The following is a 20,074-nucleotide window of genomic DNA, read 5'->3' as shown; positions in this document are numbered from 1 at the left end:
AGATTATGGGCTCCAAAAAAAATCCCAAATCTATTGACCTAAGGTAGACTTGATAGAGTGGTCTTAGTACCAGGAACCATCCACTTCGCTGCTTCTTAGTCCATCGCCGTAATATAACGGAGCAGCCATGACTTAATGTGCAATATCAAACTGGGGAGTGTTTTTGACAACGGATGAAACCTCAAACACAAACCTACAGTACAAAAATACCACCACCTCCAAAAATTGTAGGATACGCTACACGGCGACTGATCGCGTGAGACAAAGATATCAAGTAATGCTTATGAATGTGGTCACTTAACTGCACGACGGCAACAGTCAAGAAAAAAACCCAAATCTGATGGATTTTTTTTATTTCAAATCACAATCGACTTTTCCAGCATAGAGTTCAATGTAAGTCATGTACGACTAGGACTCATTTGTGACAGGTCAAGTTTTTCTTTTGCCATCTTTTGGATGCCGCAAATCCTAAATCACACGTAACTTGCAACCAAATAGGACCCTACATAATTGTGCGACATCAATGTGACAAGTCGCAGACAAATCCCACGTCATGACTTGTCCCGTGACCAAAGTCGCTCGCTGTCTAGCCCTAAGCTCGCCTCACCCTAGAATTTTTTTTCTTTATTTTTTGCCAACTGGTTATCCTTTCACAACATGAGCCATCCAAATTCTGCTCATTGTGGAAAAAGTTTATCTGCCATTTTTAATTTTTTCGGTCATTGTCGGGTGCAGTCGTTCATGCCTAATGAGGGATCTGCATCCCATCGTTTGTAGCCAATACCAGCCCACAGATAGATCGGGATTTGTCATTTTAACCTGTGTGTTGTCGTTCACATTCAGTCTGTGAAGGCTGCCATTCTGGGCGACTGGTCATACAGAAAACGGGCATTTTAAGTCACTAATATATGGCAGATTTAGGAGCTTGGAGTGTAAAAGGAATCCACTGAAGATCACGGACCATGAAATGAAGGAAGGTGATAGATCTCCCGCTTCAGTTAATCACAAAGGCCCAAGGACTCGCTTTAAGGATTTGTCTAAAATTATAAAACCATGGAAACCAGAGCCAACAACGAAAACCCAAAGCCTGAAGATCTAGTCTACGTACCTCTTTTAGGCCAGGGCTACGCGGAGACTTTGTCGGGCTACTGATTGATTTTAACACTTAAATAACAGCTGCAGTCCACAAGATCACATGCAACTCAATGTACTCATTTGGACGGCAGCTGTAGCTCAATAGTTAAAATCAACCAGTAGCGCTACAAAAAGTCTGTGCAGCCCAGGCCTTATAAAGTGTTGCACTAGGAGCTGGCACCCACTTTGGATTTAGTAGTCCCTGAATGACAAGACACTTCACATTTACCTAAACTCGTTGCAGTTTACACAGTGATTAGGTCAAATTACAGCAATTAGAAAGAAAAAAACACCCCACAAAAAAAGGGTTAAAATAAGGGGAGAATAGCCATTAGCAGCAGGTTGTTCACGAATTTAAGGGGTTCTACATAGAGATTTTTACAGAATAAGAACCTTCTCGATATTAACAAGTAATATCTGAAAAGATTCTACTAGACCATTATGTAGCATTACACAACAGATGGCCATAAAACACTGAAACGCCATCAATGGCCTTTTGACAACAATATATTCAAAATCAAGTAATAAAGAACAAGTACATCTAAAACAAGGTCTAACAGTCATATCTGACATGAAAAAGGAATATTATAGAGATGACAGACAGGAGCTGCTACAATGTAGAAACCATACTGTAACAGTGACTACAGGGAGAACCAAGATTTACGGTTGGCAGGTGAGGGGGACACAGACCCTACGTTAGACACATCTAGTATAAAACTAGAAGATGGTCTCTATGGTGGCAAACCGCTTCTGGTTGTATAAGGTCATATCTATGGCTGCCATGTTGTGGTGACAAAAAGAAACATATAAAATTATAGCCTAAGGCACGTTGAAGGCTTTGTTCCCGTTAGGAATAGGTAGGATACTTATGAAGTCAACTCTATTGACCAATTCTCACAATTGATGGAAACTTTTTGTCTTAAAGGGGTATTCCCGTCGGAGATGGGTTCCACTTCTGTAATCTATGCCAAAAATTCACATTTTGAGCAATTTTGATTTTAAAATAGACTTGAATGTTTAAGTTGTGTGCCTAGGTTCCACCACACGTCAACACTTCTATGTTCTCCTAATGATTATATATTAAATAGCGGGACTAAAAAGTTAAGGACGATCTCTAGGTCAATGTAAAAACGTACAGGACACCTACGGTGTATTCTGTTGACTACACTTTTAAAAAGATATATGTTCTTATGGCTACAGCGTTGGAAGCTTCTCAATTGTCTTTTCAAGTTTCAGATACAGTACCAACTGTGCATTACAGCAAAAAGTCTATGTATAAAACTTACAAAAAGTTCCCCCAGCCAGATAAATCATGAAACATATTACAGTGACCGTTCAATTTATATTCAGACTGTCTATGAAAAAGGAGTAGTGGAAGATTCTTCACCAATCATTTGGGGTTGCGTGAAGGTGGCCGGGGGCATTTTACCCATGGGTTAGTGAATCTACGGCAACTTGTATTGTGGGTTACTCGTCCTATAAAAGAGGAGAGATTAAAAAGTTTCCAAATAACAGGAATCCCTTGGAAAAGGGGAAACAACCCCACCAACCAAACGATGGTTATGCTCTGCTCTAAGCTGTTTTGAGTGGCAACATATGGCTACGGGGAAGGGGGTGTCACGTTATAATACTTATGGGTACAATTCGCTTTAAGAGCTTACAATACCTTCTTCATTTCCCTATGGCTCCTCTATTGTCAAATAAATACAATTGGCCAGTCGTTTCTTCACATATCTCAGTACATAAATACAGTATATACCAATCTATTATGTCAGGAAACCATGTGACAAATACAAAATGTACATATATACAAAAAGTCCACAGCGCTATTAAATTCAAGTATCTTCACAGAGGAAATAAAATGGACACAGGAGGCAAGAGAAATTCAGAATCGGACGTGGCCCTTTTTTGGGGGTTTGGACCAAGATTTTCAGTTAGGGCAACTCGTCATTTTTGATTCTTCACACATTACTCTAGAAGAAGTCCAGTGTCAGAATGTACCAATTCCCCATACACCAACACTATCTGATCAGACTTGAGAACGGAACCTTCTAAAAGGTTTTGACCAAACATGGAGAACCTACGTTCCAAGACAATAAAGTGATCAACAATTTTGGTTCATTTCCCGTTCACAAAAAAAAGCAAAAACACATTTTGAGAGAATCAGTTTCCAGAACGAGAACTAGTCAGATGAGCAGCTATGTCACGTTTCTCCCTGGTTATTAATTTTATTGTAACCATTCAGAAGTTGTTCGTATGGAACAGAAACCTCCGTATCACTACTGGAAAAAGACGACTCGTCTAGACATGTAAACGTATCCAGTCTAGTAGGAGTCCCGGGGGACTCATTTTCCTCTATAGAAGATTTTGACTTTTCTTCATCTTCAGAGTTATCACCTTCCTCCTCTTCTTCTTCCTCCTCCTCTTCCTCGTCATCTTCCTCATCATTAATGTTGTTCTGAAAAATCAAGGGTTTATAATCCTTTGACTCCCAAGGTTCTCCTTCCTCTTCGCTGATCCGATCTAATTGGTTGATGAAAATGGTGGCTTCTCTGTCCTGGAGGGGCCTCATTCCATTGTCTTTCTGAAGACCATTGGAGAAGGTTACAGCATCATAGTCAAATCCATTGCGTTTAGTATACATCACCATCATGTCCTTGCCTTTATTTGGCCCATTACTGGGAAGCTCCCCATTCAGGATTCTATCGCTGCCAGTCTTTAAACCATTTTTGCCAATCTGTTTAATGAGATCGTTGTAAGTCTCCTCCTTTTTAGAAAGGAAACTTAGGATGTTGACATCTTTCGAATTGTCCAGTGGAATCTGCTTGTCCTTTTTGGTCCTCGGGTCATTTTCAAAGGACCCTTTCCTTTTTTTCCGTCTCTTTTTAATGGCCTTGTGGACCTCTACAAACATACTGACCTTCCAATTCACAAACAAGGACAGCCAGGCCAAGCCTAGATAAATCCAGATTTCCACAAAATATCTGTAGAGGACACCATAAGACTTCTTTGGATTCACACCTGACAAAAAAAAATAGAATTATATATTAAAAAGATTCAGTAGTATATAGATTGATACCAAATATACAGATTACACAGGGTCAAGTGTTCAAATTTTAGTCTCCACTACAAACTATGGCTACACGGTGAACTGCAGCACCCAGTAATGGTAGCAACTTTTTGCCCTTCAGTTCATTGCATGTACAGAAAAACAAAGTGCCACATCCTATTAGTACGCACATTGCACTTGTAAGGACAGGGACTGCAATTGTAAAAAAAAAAAAAAAATGTAAAAATTTTTTTTTTACATTTGCAACTACTTAAGGGAAGCATAATGGAATGAAGAAACTTTCCTAAGAAATTTAGCTTCATGGTACTAAAAAAATAAATAAAATTAAAAAAAATGTGAATTCATTTCACGAGAGGTTTTTTTGGGCAAACTAAACATAGGACATCTACAAGTCAGTCTGCTGCAGCATAGATATCCTTGGACCCGGCTGGTGCTCTATGGAAGTGACGTCACCGAGAGAATCCGCCTTCCTATGACATCATCCACAAGCTGAAGTCCCCCACATTATTTATATGCTGGTTTACTGAGATATAATTTGAAACTATTTCCATAGATGTCTTATTATCATGGTTATAGGTCTCCACATGGTAAAACAAAAAGGCCACCGAACCATTTTCAAAAACATCAGTAACCGAGGGTAACCAGGATGGTTAATACATACAAAGTTTTATATGGGGACGTCTTAACTCAGAGAAGCTTGGTCACCCAATGTTTTAATGGACAGACAAGATGATGGTATTAGATGGTAGAGGACTGGAGAGAAGTTAATTCGACTTCCCTCCTAGAACACGCATGGGTCGATGCAATCAGCTTAGATGTTTTGGAAGACGCACAAGAACAAGAGACACACCTGCTACATAGTCTCCAAAACCAATGGTAGTGATGGTGATGAATGAGAAATAGAGACCCTCGATGTAGTCCCAGCCTTCAGTTCTCATGAAGATGAACGGAGGAATCACCAGATGGACGAGGACGCCCCAGAAGATGAAGATGGCCGTGCACGTGATCTGGGCTTTTCTCTGCAGGAAAACAAAATTAGGGAAATTACACATTTGTTCTTCGTTTATGTTAAAGCCGAATGTGGACCTGTTGGAAGGAGCCATGTTATGGGCTAAACCAAAAATATGGGACGGGTCCATCAAACAATAATTGGAAGGGTCTGGAGTACCACTTTAAGTCATCAGTTTAACACCTGTTATTTAAGGTTTGTGACATTAACGACCTTGTAAAACGACCAGACGTTGCCTTCATATACATTTTCTGCAGAATCAGCTTCTCTCAAAAAGTTCCTGCCCAGACCGCAGCAAACTAAAAATTCTACAAATCAGCAAGTTTTAGGCATAAACCATATATATTAACCCTACGCTGCCTCCGAGGAGGTAACAGAACATCTCATTCCCATCTACACACTGCTGACCCCCCTGAAGGATCTCTTCCCATTTGGATCTTTTCCAAAATGTCCCATTCTGTGTCAAGTCTATCTCCACCTCTAAACAATGTTTTTCTCGGGCGCTCAACCAGATATACCCAAATTATTGGTTTAAAAGAGAATTCTTTGTTTCTGACTACGCATTTTAGGACCGGACCAACACGTGAAGAGACCTGATGAGAGGCGCAGATAAGACGGATATCATCTGGGACAGGAGGAGTAGTGACGAAGCTGCAACGCCGATAAAGAACAGGAGGCAGAGCATGTACTATAATACGAGTACCAGACGATAACACCGAGTGCTCGACCTCCGACGAGGACGTCTGATAAAATCTGCCCCCTGCTCCGCTTCCTGTACATTTCTTAGACCTGGTCTACACTTTAGAGGACAGAATTTCTTAGACGCCTCATGTTACTGTGCTACCGTATATAATAATTTACATTGAGTACGTCCTATACAGCTGTACCCTCTCCAGAACACGTGCCGCCAACCTCTCTTATCTAAACATTCCCCACCTTCTACTATAGGCCGCTTTAGGATATTACGTGCCCCCTGAGGTTACCCCCTCACATACCGTGTCAGAGCTGATGGACAATGAGGTCACAAATCAGACTGGACATTGCAAGCGGGCATTAGGAGGAAATTTGTAACAGAGCTTATGTCCATTTAAGCCAATTATTGCAACAACGAAGAAAAAAAAATAAAATAGTGCCCCAAGAGGCCAAATCAGGTAGTGCTGGAGAAATAAATTTGATTTTGGTTTCTCATCAGGCAGGATGCTTACCAGAGTGACTCCTCTTTTAGTAAGAAACTGGCCCAATCTTTTGGCTCGTCCTGCAAAGAACTTTCCCAAGGCGCTGATCCAAGTCAGACAAAGCGGTACCCCAAACAAGCCGTAGAATATACAAAACAGGCGACCGGCAGACGTCTTTGGGGCTACATTACCGTAACCTGGAGGCAAGATGAAAAGGGAAAAATACTATTAATATGGTAACGCTGAATATCTTAGTAGCTAATTAACGCATGTGTCTTATCCTCTACTGAACATGCTCACCGATCACCAAGGGCACCTATAGGGTTACAATCCTAGCACAGAATAGCCCTATTGCCCTACAATGGGAGGGGGGGGGGTGAAAGGAGGACCTGGTCTGCGATGGTTGACTGGGAGATCATGAACCAGTCGTAGGCAGGGCCCCAAGTTTTATTCTTGCCTCCACTGCTCTCTATTACGCCCCGATATCTCACACTCACCGATTGTAGTGATAACCGTTGCTGCAAAGATAACAGCGTTCGGCCAGTTCCAGTTGTTGAAGGTAGCGTTCCCGGTGATCGTCACACCTTGACCAGCAGCACTGGAAACCATCTGTGAACAGAAACACAGGGATGTAAATACAAAATCTCTGATCAGCCATTTAAGTCAATGTAGAAAATCAGACAAGAAGTCAACTGCAAGTAGGGAAACCCAAGCACCCCAGAAATTACAACTTTCTCAAATTTTTCCAGAACGGATACATTTCTCCAAGTTAAATATTCATTAAAAAATAAAATAATAATTATCAACAGAAAATGATATTTTATTCAGATACATAATGGTGGACAATCAATGAGATCCGATAACCAGCTCATTTCTACAAGGTCTTCTTGGCTGGAGACCTGTAGGAAAACAAGAATTGGGCAGAAGGGATCTGAACCATTCTTTTTCCTAGGAGATAAGTGGAAAATAGAGGTATTGGCAGCTGCTTATCCCACTTCCAGACTGAGATGGGTGAACATGCAGCTTTTTTGCCATGGTGACCTCATCTATATCAACTGACACTATAGCGGGGTCTTCAGTCTTTAGCTATCCAGCAGTTGGAAAAACTCCACTTGCTGCGAGTTGTAGTTTTTCCAACATCTACATATAAAATTTTGTTTTACATTTTATGCAGATAAAAAAGGGGAAATGAAATGAAGATGAAGTTGGAAACGAGTTCCACGTAATGTTTATTTCTTACATTATTATTATTATTTTTTTTTTTAAGAATAATATCTGGAATATTAGGAGTGAAGGAGGATTCCTATTGAAATGAAAACACAATTTACCTAAAACATCTACAAAGAAAAAAAAAACACTAAATTGTAACTAAATAACCCGGATTTGTACCATTTTGTATCTGGCTCCTTTGTTTTGGGTGTGACTTTCTTATCTCTGGAAACTCTGACATGAAGGAGGATTAATCCGGGATTATTTCGCTCTAGTAGGTGCCAAAAGCAGCGCTGATCTCCCACATCCCCGGCTGAGGAGATCACAGGAATCTCCAGTCCATAGCGGATCCTGCAGAGACTCGTTACTCATCTCTATAGGAAGAGCCCCATTAAAAAGTCTTCAGAGGATAAACAGCCGGCGGAGGGTTTATGGAGGGGATTATTTATTAACAGTCACAAGGAGCAGAATTTATGGGTTCAGACACTTCCACCTACCAGACCAATCACTCCTACATGGGGGGGCGGGGATACCCCTATGGACCGCTATACTTGAATCCTTTAGGTGACCACTTATAGGCACAACCACAGATCTTCAGGTCTACTACAAATTTCAATGCCAGATCCACAAACCACCATCTGTAAATGCAATCTGCCAATTGAGTTACTCATCTAGACAGATACCCCGCTTCTGTATCATGTGACTACGATTACAATTTCATCGCAACATCAAGGAACCCCCACAAGAAAGAAAAAAAAAAAAAAGGATTAATGATGTGTTTACAAGACCTGTACCGAAGAGTAACGCGAGTGAGATAGCGCCAAATCGTGGGCATTATTCAAGCATGTAAAGTCATTGGAGGAACATCTCCCAATCGGTCTGGTTTTGGGCAATGATCTCTGGTCTATGGGTTTCTTTAACAACACTTAGCAACTAAATGTGTAGGTGGTGTGGGGGTCGAGACTAGTGAGTAAAGTTGGGCCATACCAATACAATACCTTCCACTACTTTAAAAAAAAAAAATAAAATAAAATGTTTTGCCGAATACAAACTTTGAGAAGTTCACACAAAAAAAAAATTAAAAAAAAAATTAAAAGGACTAGACCCTCGTAACCTGCATATTACCAGACAGGATCCACAGAATAGATACGTAACGCATGGAGATGAAGAACGCTCACCCAGACACCTGCTGCCGGCCTCTACATCCTCGTGCCACATGACCAAGGATAACACGTGTGGTCAGACAAGATGACCTCCAGGCAACTCCGAGCACTTGACACAGTCTCTAAAGGCCTCTGGATATGAACGGAGGATTAAAAGGCAGGCTTTTCATTTCCTCCTTATCCTAATTCAGAGACTGGAAAATCAATTTACTACTCATGGAAAAAAAACTCAAGTCCAGATGTGAAAAAAAAAAAAAAAAGTCTCTTGGGCTTTAGAGCAGCAAGGACAAAAACGTAAAAATGTTCTCGCTATCTGTCGCATCTATGGGGAATGCTCGTCTCTCCCACAACACAAGTCTAAGGGGCCGCAGAAGAAACCCCCAAGAGGAAGGACGTGCATTCTGCACCATTAAGCTTAACAGTTCGCTTTGTCGCAATGGGATCACATTTGGAACAGATTTCCATCTTAAAAATTATCCGGATGTTTCTGAATAGTTACGTAAAAACACAAATAACTGGATTATGGGAAGGACAAAGAAATCCACAATCAAAATGTCAATGTCTGAAAATGATACACCGTACTATAAAGTAGAGGCACTTCTCAGAAGACAGGCGCCTTTTATAAGCTTAGGCCACACCCGCTGGTGACATCATAGCCACGTCCTATGACATCATCCAATACAAGATCACTTAAAAAACAAAAAAAACAGTCATTATCTGCTATAGAGTTAGGAAACACCATTGTGGACGGGCAAAGATGGGAGACGAGGGGGGCAAAGAATCAAAATCCCCCTATATTGATATTATTTCTCCTCTGTCAACCATCACACCTCTCCAGCGGTTAGACTCACATGTTTAATAAGAGCAGCCAGTCCAGCCAGTATTTTGCCTGACCCCATGTCTCACTGCTTGGGATGGCTTTAGACCCCATTACAGTCTCGCAGCATACGGTTACAATACGGTTACTCCTTGACCCTGCTCAATCCCTGCATTAGGGCCAAAGGGCTACAACAGATTTTTGGAGGGAGTGGAGGGTTTTCAACTTGCTTTGCAGGCCTTTGATTTCTGTGTGTCCAGGCCTCCCTCCAGTACCCATTGCAACATATACAAAAAACAAGGGAGGTCGGTCTAGCTGCTGGAGTAAGTTTAATGGGAAGTAGCTGCAGTCTGTCCTCATTTTATAGGAAAAACGTGGATCCTATAAATCAGGAGAGAGACATGAGAATTTACAGAAAGACCCAGAAGTGATGCTATACACAGCAGCCCTAGATATGACTGCACTGGCTATTCTCCAAGTATAAGGGTCTGTTCACACAGTTATTTTAAATTGTTTTTTTGCTGTGATTTAAAGCAAAATGCATTGGGTTTTCTGCATGGCAAAAAAAAAACAAAAAAAAACCCTAATGCACAAAAACATTATATAGATGGTAGAAAGTTCAGTCATCAGACTCTCCAGAGCAAGAAAGTCTCAGATAAACGAACATCTTGGAAGGACCTTTATTCTACATACAAATTCAATGGTCTTATGAGCAGTTTACGCCAGTCCACGAGACAAAGTAACAATTTTAAAAAATTCTTATCAGATTTGAAAACGGACAAGAAAAATTTAGTGTGGTCTCCAAGGAGAAGTAGTTTAAGTCAACTTTATAAAAGATAAATCTGTGAAAAAAATAAACATTTTGTGTGTGTATATATATATATATATATATATATATATATATATATAAAAAATCAAATTTACACCTCTTAATAAATGTGGTACAAATAACTCCAACTATCTCCCAAACTAGATTAATTTTCATAAATGTGGGTCAATGCCAGAGAGTTTAGAGGGTTTAAAAGGGCTGTCCAGGATTAGAAAAACATGGCTGTTTATTTTCCAGAAACAGCGCCACTCTTGTCCACAGGTAGTGTGTTGTATTACAGCTTAGCTTCATTCACTGCAATGGAGCTGCAATACCAGACACAACCTGTGGAGCGGTTTCTGGGGGGGGGGGGGGGGAGCAAGCAGCCTAGTTTTCCTAATCCTCGTGAATCCCTATACAACAATCCTAAGGGCAATTTTATACAGATTATTAGAACAAGCACTAAATAGTATGAGACACGCTTCCAATATTCTATTAGGCACAAAAACACCAGCCCTTGATGAGCCCCCAAAAGGCAGCACAAGGTCCTGCAGAACCCCCCTCACTACTGCACTGAGTCCAACACTACAGGTCTCAAAGAGACGATCGCTCAGGACATCTATCCCCCTCCCACGTTTAGAGGCGAGATGCCCACATTGCCCCATGGATGGTGTAGTATATCCATGGTGGAAGCTACAGATGGCACAATACCCTTTGTGCCAGGTTACCATAGTGTCATTTCTTTTCACCCAACCCTATGTGGTTGGTTTATACATCGCTACAGAAAACCCCATAATGGGTAGCGTACCCCATAGGTCATCTGATAAATGATGATATGGCTCCACCAAGGACACAGTCAAGGTCGCCATGTTATTGACGCAATGGAATGGTTGTACCCTGCAGCTTTCTTCTACATACAGGAACCCATAGCCTGCAGCTCAGAGCATCGCAGGCCGCTTCTGACATCTCCGGCACGCAGCTGGCTGTCTTGTGGCTTCTTGTTATGTAATAGTGCAAATTCATCTTGTAAAAAGCCCCTTTGGGGCCAGAAATCAAGACGTAATAAAAAACATAGACTGAGCAGCAGCAACAACCAGACTCCAGAAGATGGACATTTACCCCGAGCAAGTGAGGAAAATAAGGCCAATCGGCAGTCAGGATAAAGGTCGCGCTGACAGACAACCCTTCACCTCCTCTCTTAGGTCTTAAGTGCCGGCAAAGGAAACCGACCAAGGACTTTGTACAAACCTCTGACACAAAACCAGAGAAAAAGATAACGCCGAGTTCTGGCTAAATAATAACCCTATAAAATGTTCACATATAACCCTATAAACTGATCACATGAGAACCGTTATGGGGCAATTACAATATATGACTCAGAGACATTTGGTTTGGAATTATATACAAATTCCTTTAATTGAGCGTTTGTGAAATTTATTTATATTGTTAAGTTGCGCCGAATTATCAGAGTAGGGAGAATCGATGGATCCCGAGGAAAAAAAAAAAAAAAAAACACACACTGGGGTACATGGTTTACTGGGTAGGCGCCAAGAAAAATATTATATATATATATTTCGCTAGATTTGTTTTTAGTGAATGAAAAAAATAAAATAATTGTTTACATTCAGAAACCGTAAACCTTTACATTGCCAGCCCTGCACTCAGCTGAGACGTGGATACAATGTATCAGTCTAGACAATACTCCGCAGGGTAAATATATCAGTTTGGTACAATGTATCAGTCTGGAGTCCAGGCTGCTTAGTTCACAGAGTATTGTGTAGAATGATACATTGTATCCTCTTTCTCAGCTAAAAACAGGACTAGCGATGTACATTCTTGAAAACGGCGAGGAAATTCAACACAACACGTATTAGACATTTTTAGAGCTTTTCATTTATGCAGATAAAGATTTCAGAAAAAACAGTCACCCCTTATGCCGCACCCCCTACAAACTGAATCACTCAAAATGGTCAGCCCGAACATACATAGACATACATACATACACACATACATACATACATAGCAGCCAGGCGCTAAATACAGTTTTGCGACACATGTACGTGCCATTTTCCAGTCGTGTCCATCCACTCATTTGACGAATCAGATTGCTCCACAACTACAAGACACAAAATCTGCTCCAGTGTGATCATTCAGCGAGACGCGCTGAGGCCGGGTCTGCAGGAAAGCGCGCGCTCAGAACAGGCCGGGTCTGCAGGAAAGCGCGCGCTCAGAACAGGCCGGGTCTGCAGGAAAGCGCGCGCTCAGAACAGGCCGGGTCTGCAGGAAAGCGCGCGCTCAGAACAGGCCGGGTCTGCAGGAAAGCGCGCGCTCAGAACAGGCCGGGTCTGCAGGAAAGCGCGCGCTCAGAACAGGCCGGGTCTGCAGGAAAGCGCGCGCTCAGAACAGGCCGGGTCTGCAGGAAAGCGCGCGCTCAGAACAGGCCGGGTCTGCAGGAAAGCGCGCGCTCAGAACAGGCCGGGTCTGCAGGAAAGCGCGCGCTCAGAACAGGCCGGGTCTGCAGGAAAGCGCGCGCTCAGAACAGGCCGGGTCTGCAGGAAAGCGCGCGCTCAGAACAGGCCGGGTCTGCAGGAAAGCGCGCGCTCAGAACAGGCCGGGTCTGCAGGAAAGCGCGCGCTCAGAACAGGCCGGGTCTGCAGGAAAGCGCGCGCTCAGAACAGGCCGGGTCTGCAGGAAAGCGCGCGCTCAGAACAGGCCGGGTCTGCAGGAAAGCGCGCGCTCAGAACAGGCCGGGTCTGCAGGAAAGCGCACGCTCAGAACAGGCCGGGTCTGCAGGAAAGCGCACGCTCAGAACAGGCCGGGTCTGCAGGAAAGCGCACGCTCAGAACAGGCCGTTGAAGTTGCTCTTGGTTATCCAGGAGAAGGCGAATCCTAAGGCCTTCTTCACACGAACGTGTGCATTTTGCTCGCGCAAAAAATGCTGCATTTTTTTTGCGTTGCGTGTGTCATCAGTATGTGCTGCATGATTTTCGCTCATATGCCATCCTTATGACACGCGGTTTTGAAGTTTAGAAAAAGAAATGAAGGCGGTGCTTTTATTTTTTCCTTCATTTCTTTATCTACTGTTGCGCGAATCACGCGTGTCACACGGGAGTGCTTCCGTATGCCGTGCGCAAAAAACGGCCAAGTATAGGGCATGTCGTGAGTTTTACGCAGTGGACATACGCTGTGTGAAAATCACGGACTGTCTGCACTGCCCCATTCACTAACATAGGTCCGTGCAACGCGTGTGATTTTCACGCGCGTATCACGGAAGTGAAACACGTTTGTATGGATAAAGCCCAACATGTTGTGTCACAGACGTGATGAGATCAGGTTAATAAATGACCCATCAGCCTTGAATGTCCTTACCTGCTCTGATAAAAAGGGGACGAGCAAATATTTTCACATTAAATAAAAAAACGATGTTGAAAAATACCAAACAGGAAAAAAAAAACGCGACGTGTGGCAGCCAACAAAAACACCGTAAGGCTATGTTCACACGGAGTATTTTGGGGGAGGAATATCTGCCTCAAAATTCCGTTTGGAACTTTGAGGCAGATATTCCTCTCCCTGCACGCCGATTTTCGCGGCAATTATCGTGCCGTTTTTCGCCCGCGGCCATTGAGCGCCGCGAGCATAAAACAGCGAGATATACGCTTTCTCCTGCCTCCCATTGAAGTCAATGGGAGGTCGGAGGCGGAAGCGCCCGAAGATAGGGCATGTCGCTTCTTTTTCCCGCGAGGCAGTTTTACTGCTCGCGGGAAAGACGCCGACGCCTCCCATTGAAATCAATGGGAGGCGTTCTCGGGCCGTTTCTGCCGAGTTTTGCGACGCGGTTTCCGCGTCAAAAAACTCGGCAAAATACCCCGTGTGAACATAGCCTTAGAGCGCAAGTCGTGCAGAACACTTCATACGTGACATAAGTAGTGATCATGGGGGCAGGGAAGTGTGGACCCCCAATCTCATCTCACTGAAGAACACTACAGTCAGTCTCTCCTCAGTCTGAAATGGCAGATAACAGGGAGCAATAGACCGTATATACCGGCCCTACAGTCGACATTTCCTGTGATGGCAGATACCAGAAAACAATAGGATTGTATGACTACTGATATCAGTCAGCCTCTCCGGAGACTGCAATGGCAGATAACAGGGAGCAAGAGATGGCATGAAACAGTCCAGAAAACGTAGGGAGGGGGGGGGGCTGCAAGTTGAGTCCCTTCACCACACGTGAACGGTTAGGACTACATGGTCATTAGTGTCAGAGGATGCCCTACACCGATACATTGTAACAAGCTCATCAGCTGTGAGAGCAGGATGAAGCATTAATTTTCAGCCTCTGTGTGTAAACGAGAATGTTCCCATTCACCGAGAGCAAGCAGAGATCTTGAAAACAATAAGGAGTTGAAAAGCAAAAAAAGTCATACAATAAATTATATAAAACTGGACGACCCAACCATAAAACGCATCGGGCGCGGCTTCTTCCGATGCATCATGTGACTCCCGACTCGTCTAGGTTGTGTGGCAGAAGGAAGAATTGGGAGCACACCCTCCACCCCAAACATTATAACAGTCCACGTCTCTCCCTGAATCCAAGAGCATCGGAACCGGCAATCCGCATTTCCTTCCCATACACACAAGAGGAATAAACAGGAAAGTGACGGGGGAACAAAAGCAAAAAAGTCGAATAATCACACACTGGAGGGTTAGGACAGACGTTCTAGGAGATCGGCCCCCACCGATTACGGTGATTTACCCGCGTCTGGTGCGTCTTTGCGGTCGGCCTCACATCAACAATTTACATCAATTCACCCAGGATGAAGCTTGATGCAACGTCTCCGTCCAGCCGCACATCGCACTGAGCGTTTTAATCTGCAGATGTTGTGGCAATAAACCAGCGTTCTGTCGCCTCCGTCCCAGCTGCGGAGCGTTTAGCAGAGGAAACTGGAAGAGATTCAGCAGCTTCTGCAGCAACCGGAGGATCCAAGGCAGAAAACGTCTTAGCTCTTATGCACACGTTGCGTATTTTGCTGCGGAAAATACGCAGCAAAACCACAAGAAATTTGCAGGAAATAAAAAACGTACGGTACGTGACGGTGTGTTTTTCAGTGCGGTTTTTATGTTTTGCTGCGTAAAGTCGCTGCGTTTTCATGCTGCGGGTTTTGCTGCATGTCTGTAGAACTAAAAACCACGCACAGCGGGTCAATTTACTTCCCGAAAAATACTGCAGCGTGGACATTATTCCCTGGAATCTCACGGTCTATGCTGGCGCTGTATTACGCTGCGGTGTTTTGCCCCACGCATCGGGTGCATTGACCCTTAGGGTATGTTCACACGCAGAGTTTTCAGGCAAACTTCAAAACACGCATGAAAAAAAAAAACAGCTCTGTCATTTTCAGCTGTTTTTGGCGCTGCATGTGAACATAGCCTTATACCTGCTGCTGGTTGAGACAATCGCTCTCACATTCATGGAACTAAAATGGTCACAGCCACGCCCCCATAAAGGGGATTTCCACCTTCTGACAACTGATGACCTATCCACCGGATAGGTCATCAGTACACGATATGTGGGGGTCCGACACTTGAACCCCGCACTGGTCAGCTGGTCCAGTGCAGTGCCTCCGTGCACTGGACGTAAATGGTGTAAGAAGTTGGCTCCGGCCAAGTAATACCGGCCGAGCTGCAGTATTCGAGTGAATAGAAGCTATGCTACATATGGAGCCAACTGCTTCCGGCTCTGCACATAGCATTATGTGCCATAACATCCGGCGTCCACAGGAGCGGCCGATCGGCGCGGGGTCCGGGTTTCGGACCAGCACCGGTGGATAGGTCATCAAAAGGTGGAAAACCGCTCCTTTACTTAAAGAAGGAAATCTGATCAAAATCCTCTCCGGAGATGTAACAGATTCCGGTGAAGTCTAATCATCGACGACCTAACCTACATGTGAGGGTTTAGCCAAGAAGCCGATAACGGCCGCTTTAGATAGGAGAGATGGGCCGGGTGCCAGGACGATGCGCTCTGTGTGGCGTCCGGAACAATAGGTCTCATTGTCTGATATATTATAGACCCCGGCAGTACGTGGACGGTTATAACGGCTGCAGAACTATGAACAGAGATGGAAACTGCGGCTTCAGATCCACTTGTATATAACGTGCAGCCCGGGGCATGGAAACGGGGGCTGAAGAATGTACAAAGGAAATGGAAAATACCCTGAGAAGTTGTCCTGCTCGGTTCCCGTGTGATTGTCAGAGGAGAAGATCCGTCCGCTGCGCTCGGTATATAAGACAAGGGTCAATATCTCCAATATAGAATCTGTATGGACTTGAAGGCACGCTGCGGGGTTATAGCAGTCTATGGGGCCTCGTATTACTGACCCCTAATGCGCAGTAATTGAGATTAAAGGGGTGCTCTCATCCGGACAACCCCATCGTATATTCTGTCAGGTCATATGATTGGTATCCAGGACATGCAGTGACTAACGCTCTAGTGGACTCGGTCCCTACATCTATCTGTATAGCCGCATGTAATACTACATCTGTCCTGTAGGGGTAATGTATAGCCGGCCACATCTTCCTCAGCAGCAAAATCAGTTGTTTGTTAGTCTCATATTAGAAGGGGTTGTCCGTCAGGAACTAGCAAGAAATGGGGAAAGACGGGAAAATTGCGCTCCCCACGCACACAACCGTAGTTTTTATCCGTAATTTGGGATAATCTGCGGACCCATGAATTTCTATAGGCCACGGAGAAGTTTCTGTATATTTACAGATGTGTTTGCGGGCCGTAGAAATGATCTGCAAAATATAGAACATGCCCTGTTCGTGTCCGCAAGTGCATCTGATCGGCATCCGTAGTCGTCCGGAATTGCAGAAGCATTGCATGCGACGGCAGGGGACTCCAAGAAAATGGCACCTGTGACCTTTTCAAGGGATTGGGACAGGTTAGTGACATCATTTGTAGCCTCCTTTTTTGTAAATCTGCACTACGGACTGTATTTGCAGACAGCGTGCCAGATATGCGGAGGACTACGGATCCGTATTTGCGGACAGTAAAAAAAAAAAACAAAAAAAAAAAAAACACACATTACGGTCTCGTGCATGAGGCCTTAAGCTCTGGCTTGTATCAAGATTATCGAGCTTTGAGATCACTGTAGGTCACAGCGCGACGTCGCATTCGCACAAAACCGCATGTTCACATCACGTTTCATACAACCCCCCCATAGGATATTATCAATGCACCGCAACATTTGCGAGGCAATACGTAGCCAAGGAGCACGAGCCTAAGAGCGGATTTACATGATTTATGGTAAAGCAGTCGCAGTTCTGGCGCGCTTATTAAAATCGCGGTAAAAAATTAATAATTTTTTGTGTAAATACAAGGAAGAAAAAAAAACAATGTAAAGTCTCCAAATCTGGAGCCAGGACATAATCCGCATGTAGATTTCCTGCTGCGACGGCTGAAGACTTGTTGAGACTTGTTGGTCATCTGCCCCCTTCCCATCAGCTTATTGGAGTAGTTGCAGCTACTGCTACTCCCAACATCAACAACGTGTCGTTTATAGTACTGGTCGCCTCATATGGGACAGACAGAACTTCTGTGCCCCCACCAGACTCCGGGACCCCGGCAATGACCACAACCTCTGCTCCACCTGGAGTCATACCCCTGACAGGGCGGCTAGGACACCACAGCAGGTCACGAGGGTCCCCCACAACAGGAGCAGTTACAAGAGAGCTCCCCATCCCACATCACAACTAGCAAGAGGTGGTCAAATAAGTGGCTGAACTGCTGCACATCGTTCTTCACCTGAAGCCTCCGAGACGATGCTTAACCGGATGAGTCGCCACAGTCGCAGCTACTGGGGGGGGGGGGGGGGGGGGCAGGGACTTGAGCGTGGGATGATGCACAGGGCGTCAGTGATGAGAATATCCAACCAGAACACGAGATACAGGACAACGCCAGCCTGGGGATAGAATTTATAAGAGGCCCAGCCCAAGGGACTCCTACCTGACAAGGCCTTAGACGTTGGACATTAAGATTCTAGACGGCGCATCGTACACTCCGTAGCAGCATTTCTCCCCAAAATAAATAGGTCTGAGTGTCAGTGATCACTATAGTTGTGGCATTGTATTCATAAAACCAGGAATCCCAGCTGTACGTCCTCCCTAGATAAGGAATTTAGAAGAGGGCAGGAAAAAAGTTCAAGACATGAGAAATGTTCTACATCTGTGATCTATGGCCCTCCTGGAGGAGATGAATTCTCGGTGCTCCCGCGGTTGTGTGTGTGTGTCAGTCTTTACAGTCGTTCTGGCATTCTGTTCCTGAAGCAGGAAGCTCAGGCTGTAGGTCTCAGTCAGATAGGAGCGTGCTGCAGTGCAGGGAATTGTGCTGGGATAGTGGAAAAGGCGACTATATGATACGATGAATCCATCATAAAGGATAAACCCTGCGATTACCATCAGTAACGCTGCTGCATCTGTGGTTGGGATCCCTGGGGACGTCACACAGGAGGACGAGCTGCTTCGCTAATTGTCCAAATCTGTATATAATTACTGACCACCACAGAAGAAAAGCAGATGGAGGCGTTCGGGGGAGGGGAGATAAAAAAATAATAATAATTAAAAAAAATGAGAAAACCCATAAATGGCAACCACAAAAATGCAGCGTGCGGAGAACATGTCTCTACACGAGCGGCCATGATGAACCTGCTAACACCGGAGCGTGCGAATAGTAAGGATGATGCATAGTGCTGGCTGAAGAGCTCGGCATATCTCCACCGGATCATACGGAGGCCTTAATCATGCTCCATCTAGTTACAAAGCAGCACAAATTATTTCCATCCCCTACAGAGCACTTATAACTCCACGGTGATCACCATTTTACAGGACAGAATCACATCCAACACTCGGTAACTATGTAAATTCTTTGCTTTACTTCTCCAGTATGGATCTTGAGTGGCACCAGGTTTTATACTCCAGTCACATCCAGAGCAGCATTCACAATTCTGACGATTTCCTGCTACCAGAGTTAGGCGGGATTCACATGGGACGGAACTGCTGAAGATTTTCCGTGCAAAAGATTCGCAGCGGATTACAGTTCCAGTCGTGTGAATGAAGATATTTGAATAAATTGCATCCACATGCTGCGGAACATTTTCTGGTCAGAATTCACACTTGAATGTAAAACGGGTTGAACAATTCCTACTTATTGGAAGGGTCTCTTGATAATAACCTAATCAGTGTCCTCCCAGCAGGGACCCCCAGCGATCATCTGATCTGTGGGAAAACCTGGCAGTAAGTGTTCAGTTTTCCTGCAGCGCCACCACAGGAGAAATTAAGTATTACACAGTGTCCATTCATATCAATGTGTTGTCTCGAATACAGGACAGGTCATCCAGAGAGAGACGCTCTATGTAACACTCTAACCAAGAGATGAGGATCCTGAACAAAGGACCCCCCCCCCCCCCGCTATTACCCCAGAATTCACTTATAGGGTGTATGACAGTTTTCTAAACTGGACAATCGCAAAGATTATAGCTGGACATTAGCAGAAAGCTGGTGATACACGAGAGAAAAGTAGTCAGCGGACAATCTCATATGCACGGAGGCCTCCTGATGAGAGGGAAAAAAAGGATCGGGTTGGATTTCTAAATGCCCAATCCCTTATTCCAGCACGAGATAAACTGCTGCCAGGAGTC

At 44.3% G+C, this 20,074-nt stretch overlaps 1 protein-coding gene across 1 annotated transcript in view; it reads right to left on the bottom strand.

The window, feature by feature from the left end:
• Window positions 1-1,438: 1,438 nt before the first annotated feature.
• KCNK5 (potassium two pore domain channel subfamily K member 5) overlaps window positions 1,439-20,074 on the bottom strand; it is a 45,305-nt gene continuing 26,669 nt past the window's right edge. Inside the window, exons 4-7 of the mRNA XM_075863772.1 lie at window positions 6,886-6,997; window positions 6,419-6,585; window positions 5,055-5,223; window positions 1,439-4,155 (exon numbers count right to left, since the gene is read on the bottom strand). Coding sequence (XP_075719887.1) covers window positions 3,338-4,155; window positions 5,055-5,223; window positions 6,419-6,585; window positions 6,886-6,997 — 1,266 coding nt within the window. The 3' untranslated portion in view covers window positions 1,439-3,337. The remainder of the gene's footprint in view (window positions 4,156-5,054; window positions 5,224-6,418; window positions 6,586-6,885; window positions 6,998-20,074) is intronic.

The sequence above is a fragment of the Rhinoderma darwinii genome, chromosome 4 (assembly GCF_050947455.1).
Source record: "Rhinoderma darwinii isolate aRhiDar2 chromosome 4, aRhiDar2.hap1, whole genome shotgun sequence".
Taxonomy (NCBI): Eukaryota; Metazoa; Chordata; class Amphibia; order Anura; family Rhinodermatidae; genus Rhinoderma; species Rhinoderma darwinii.
This window is presented reverse-complemented; position numbering and strand designations above follow the sequence as displayed.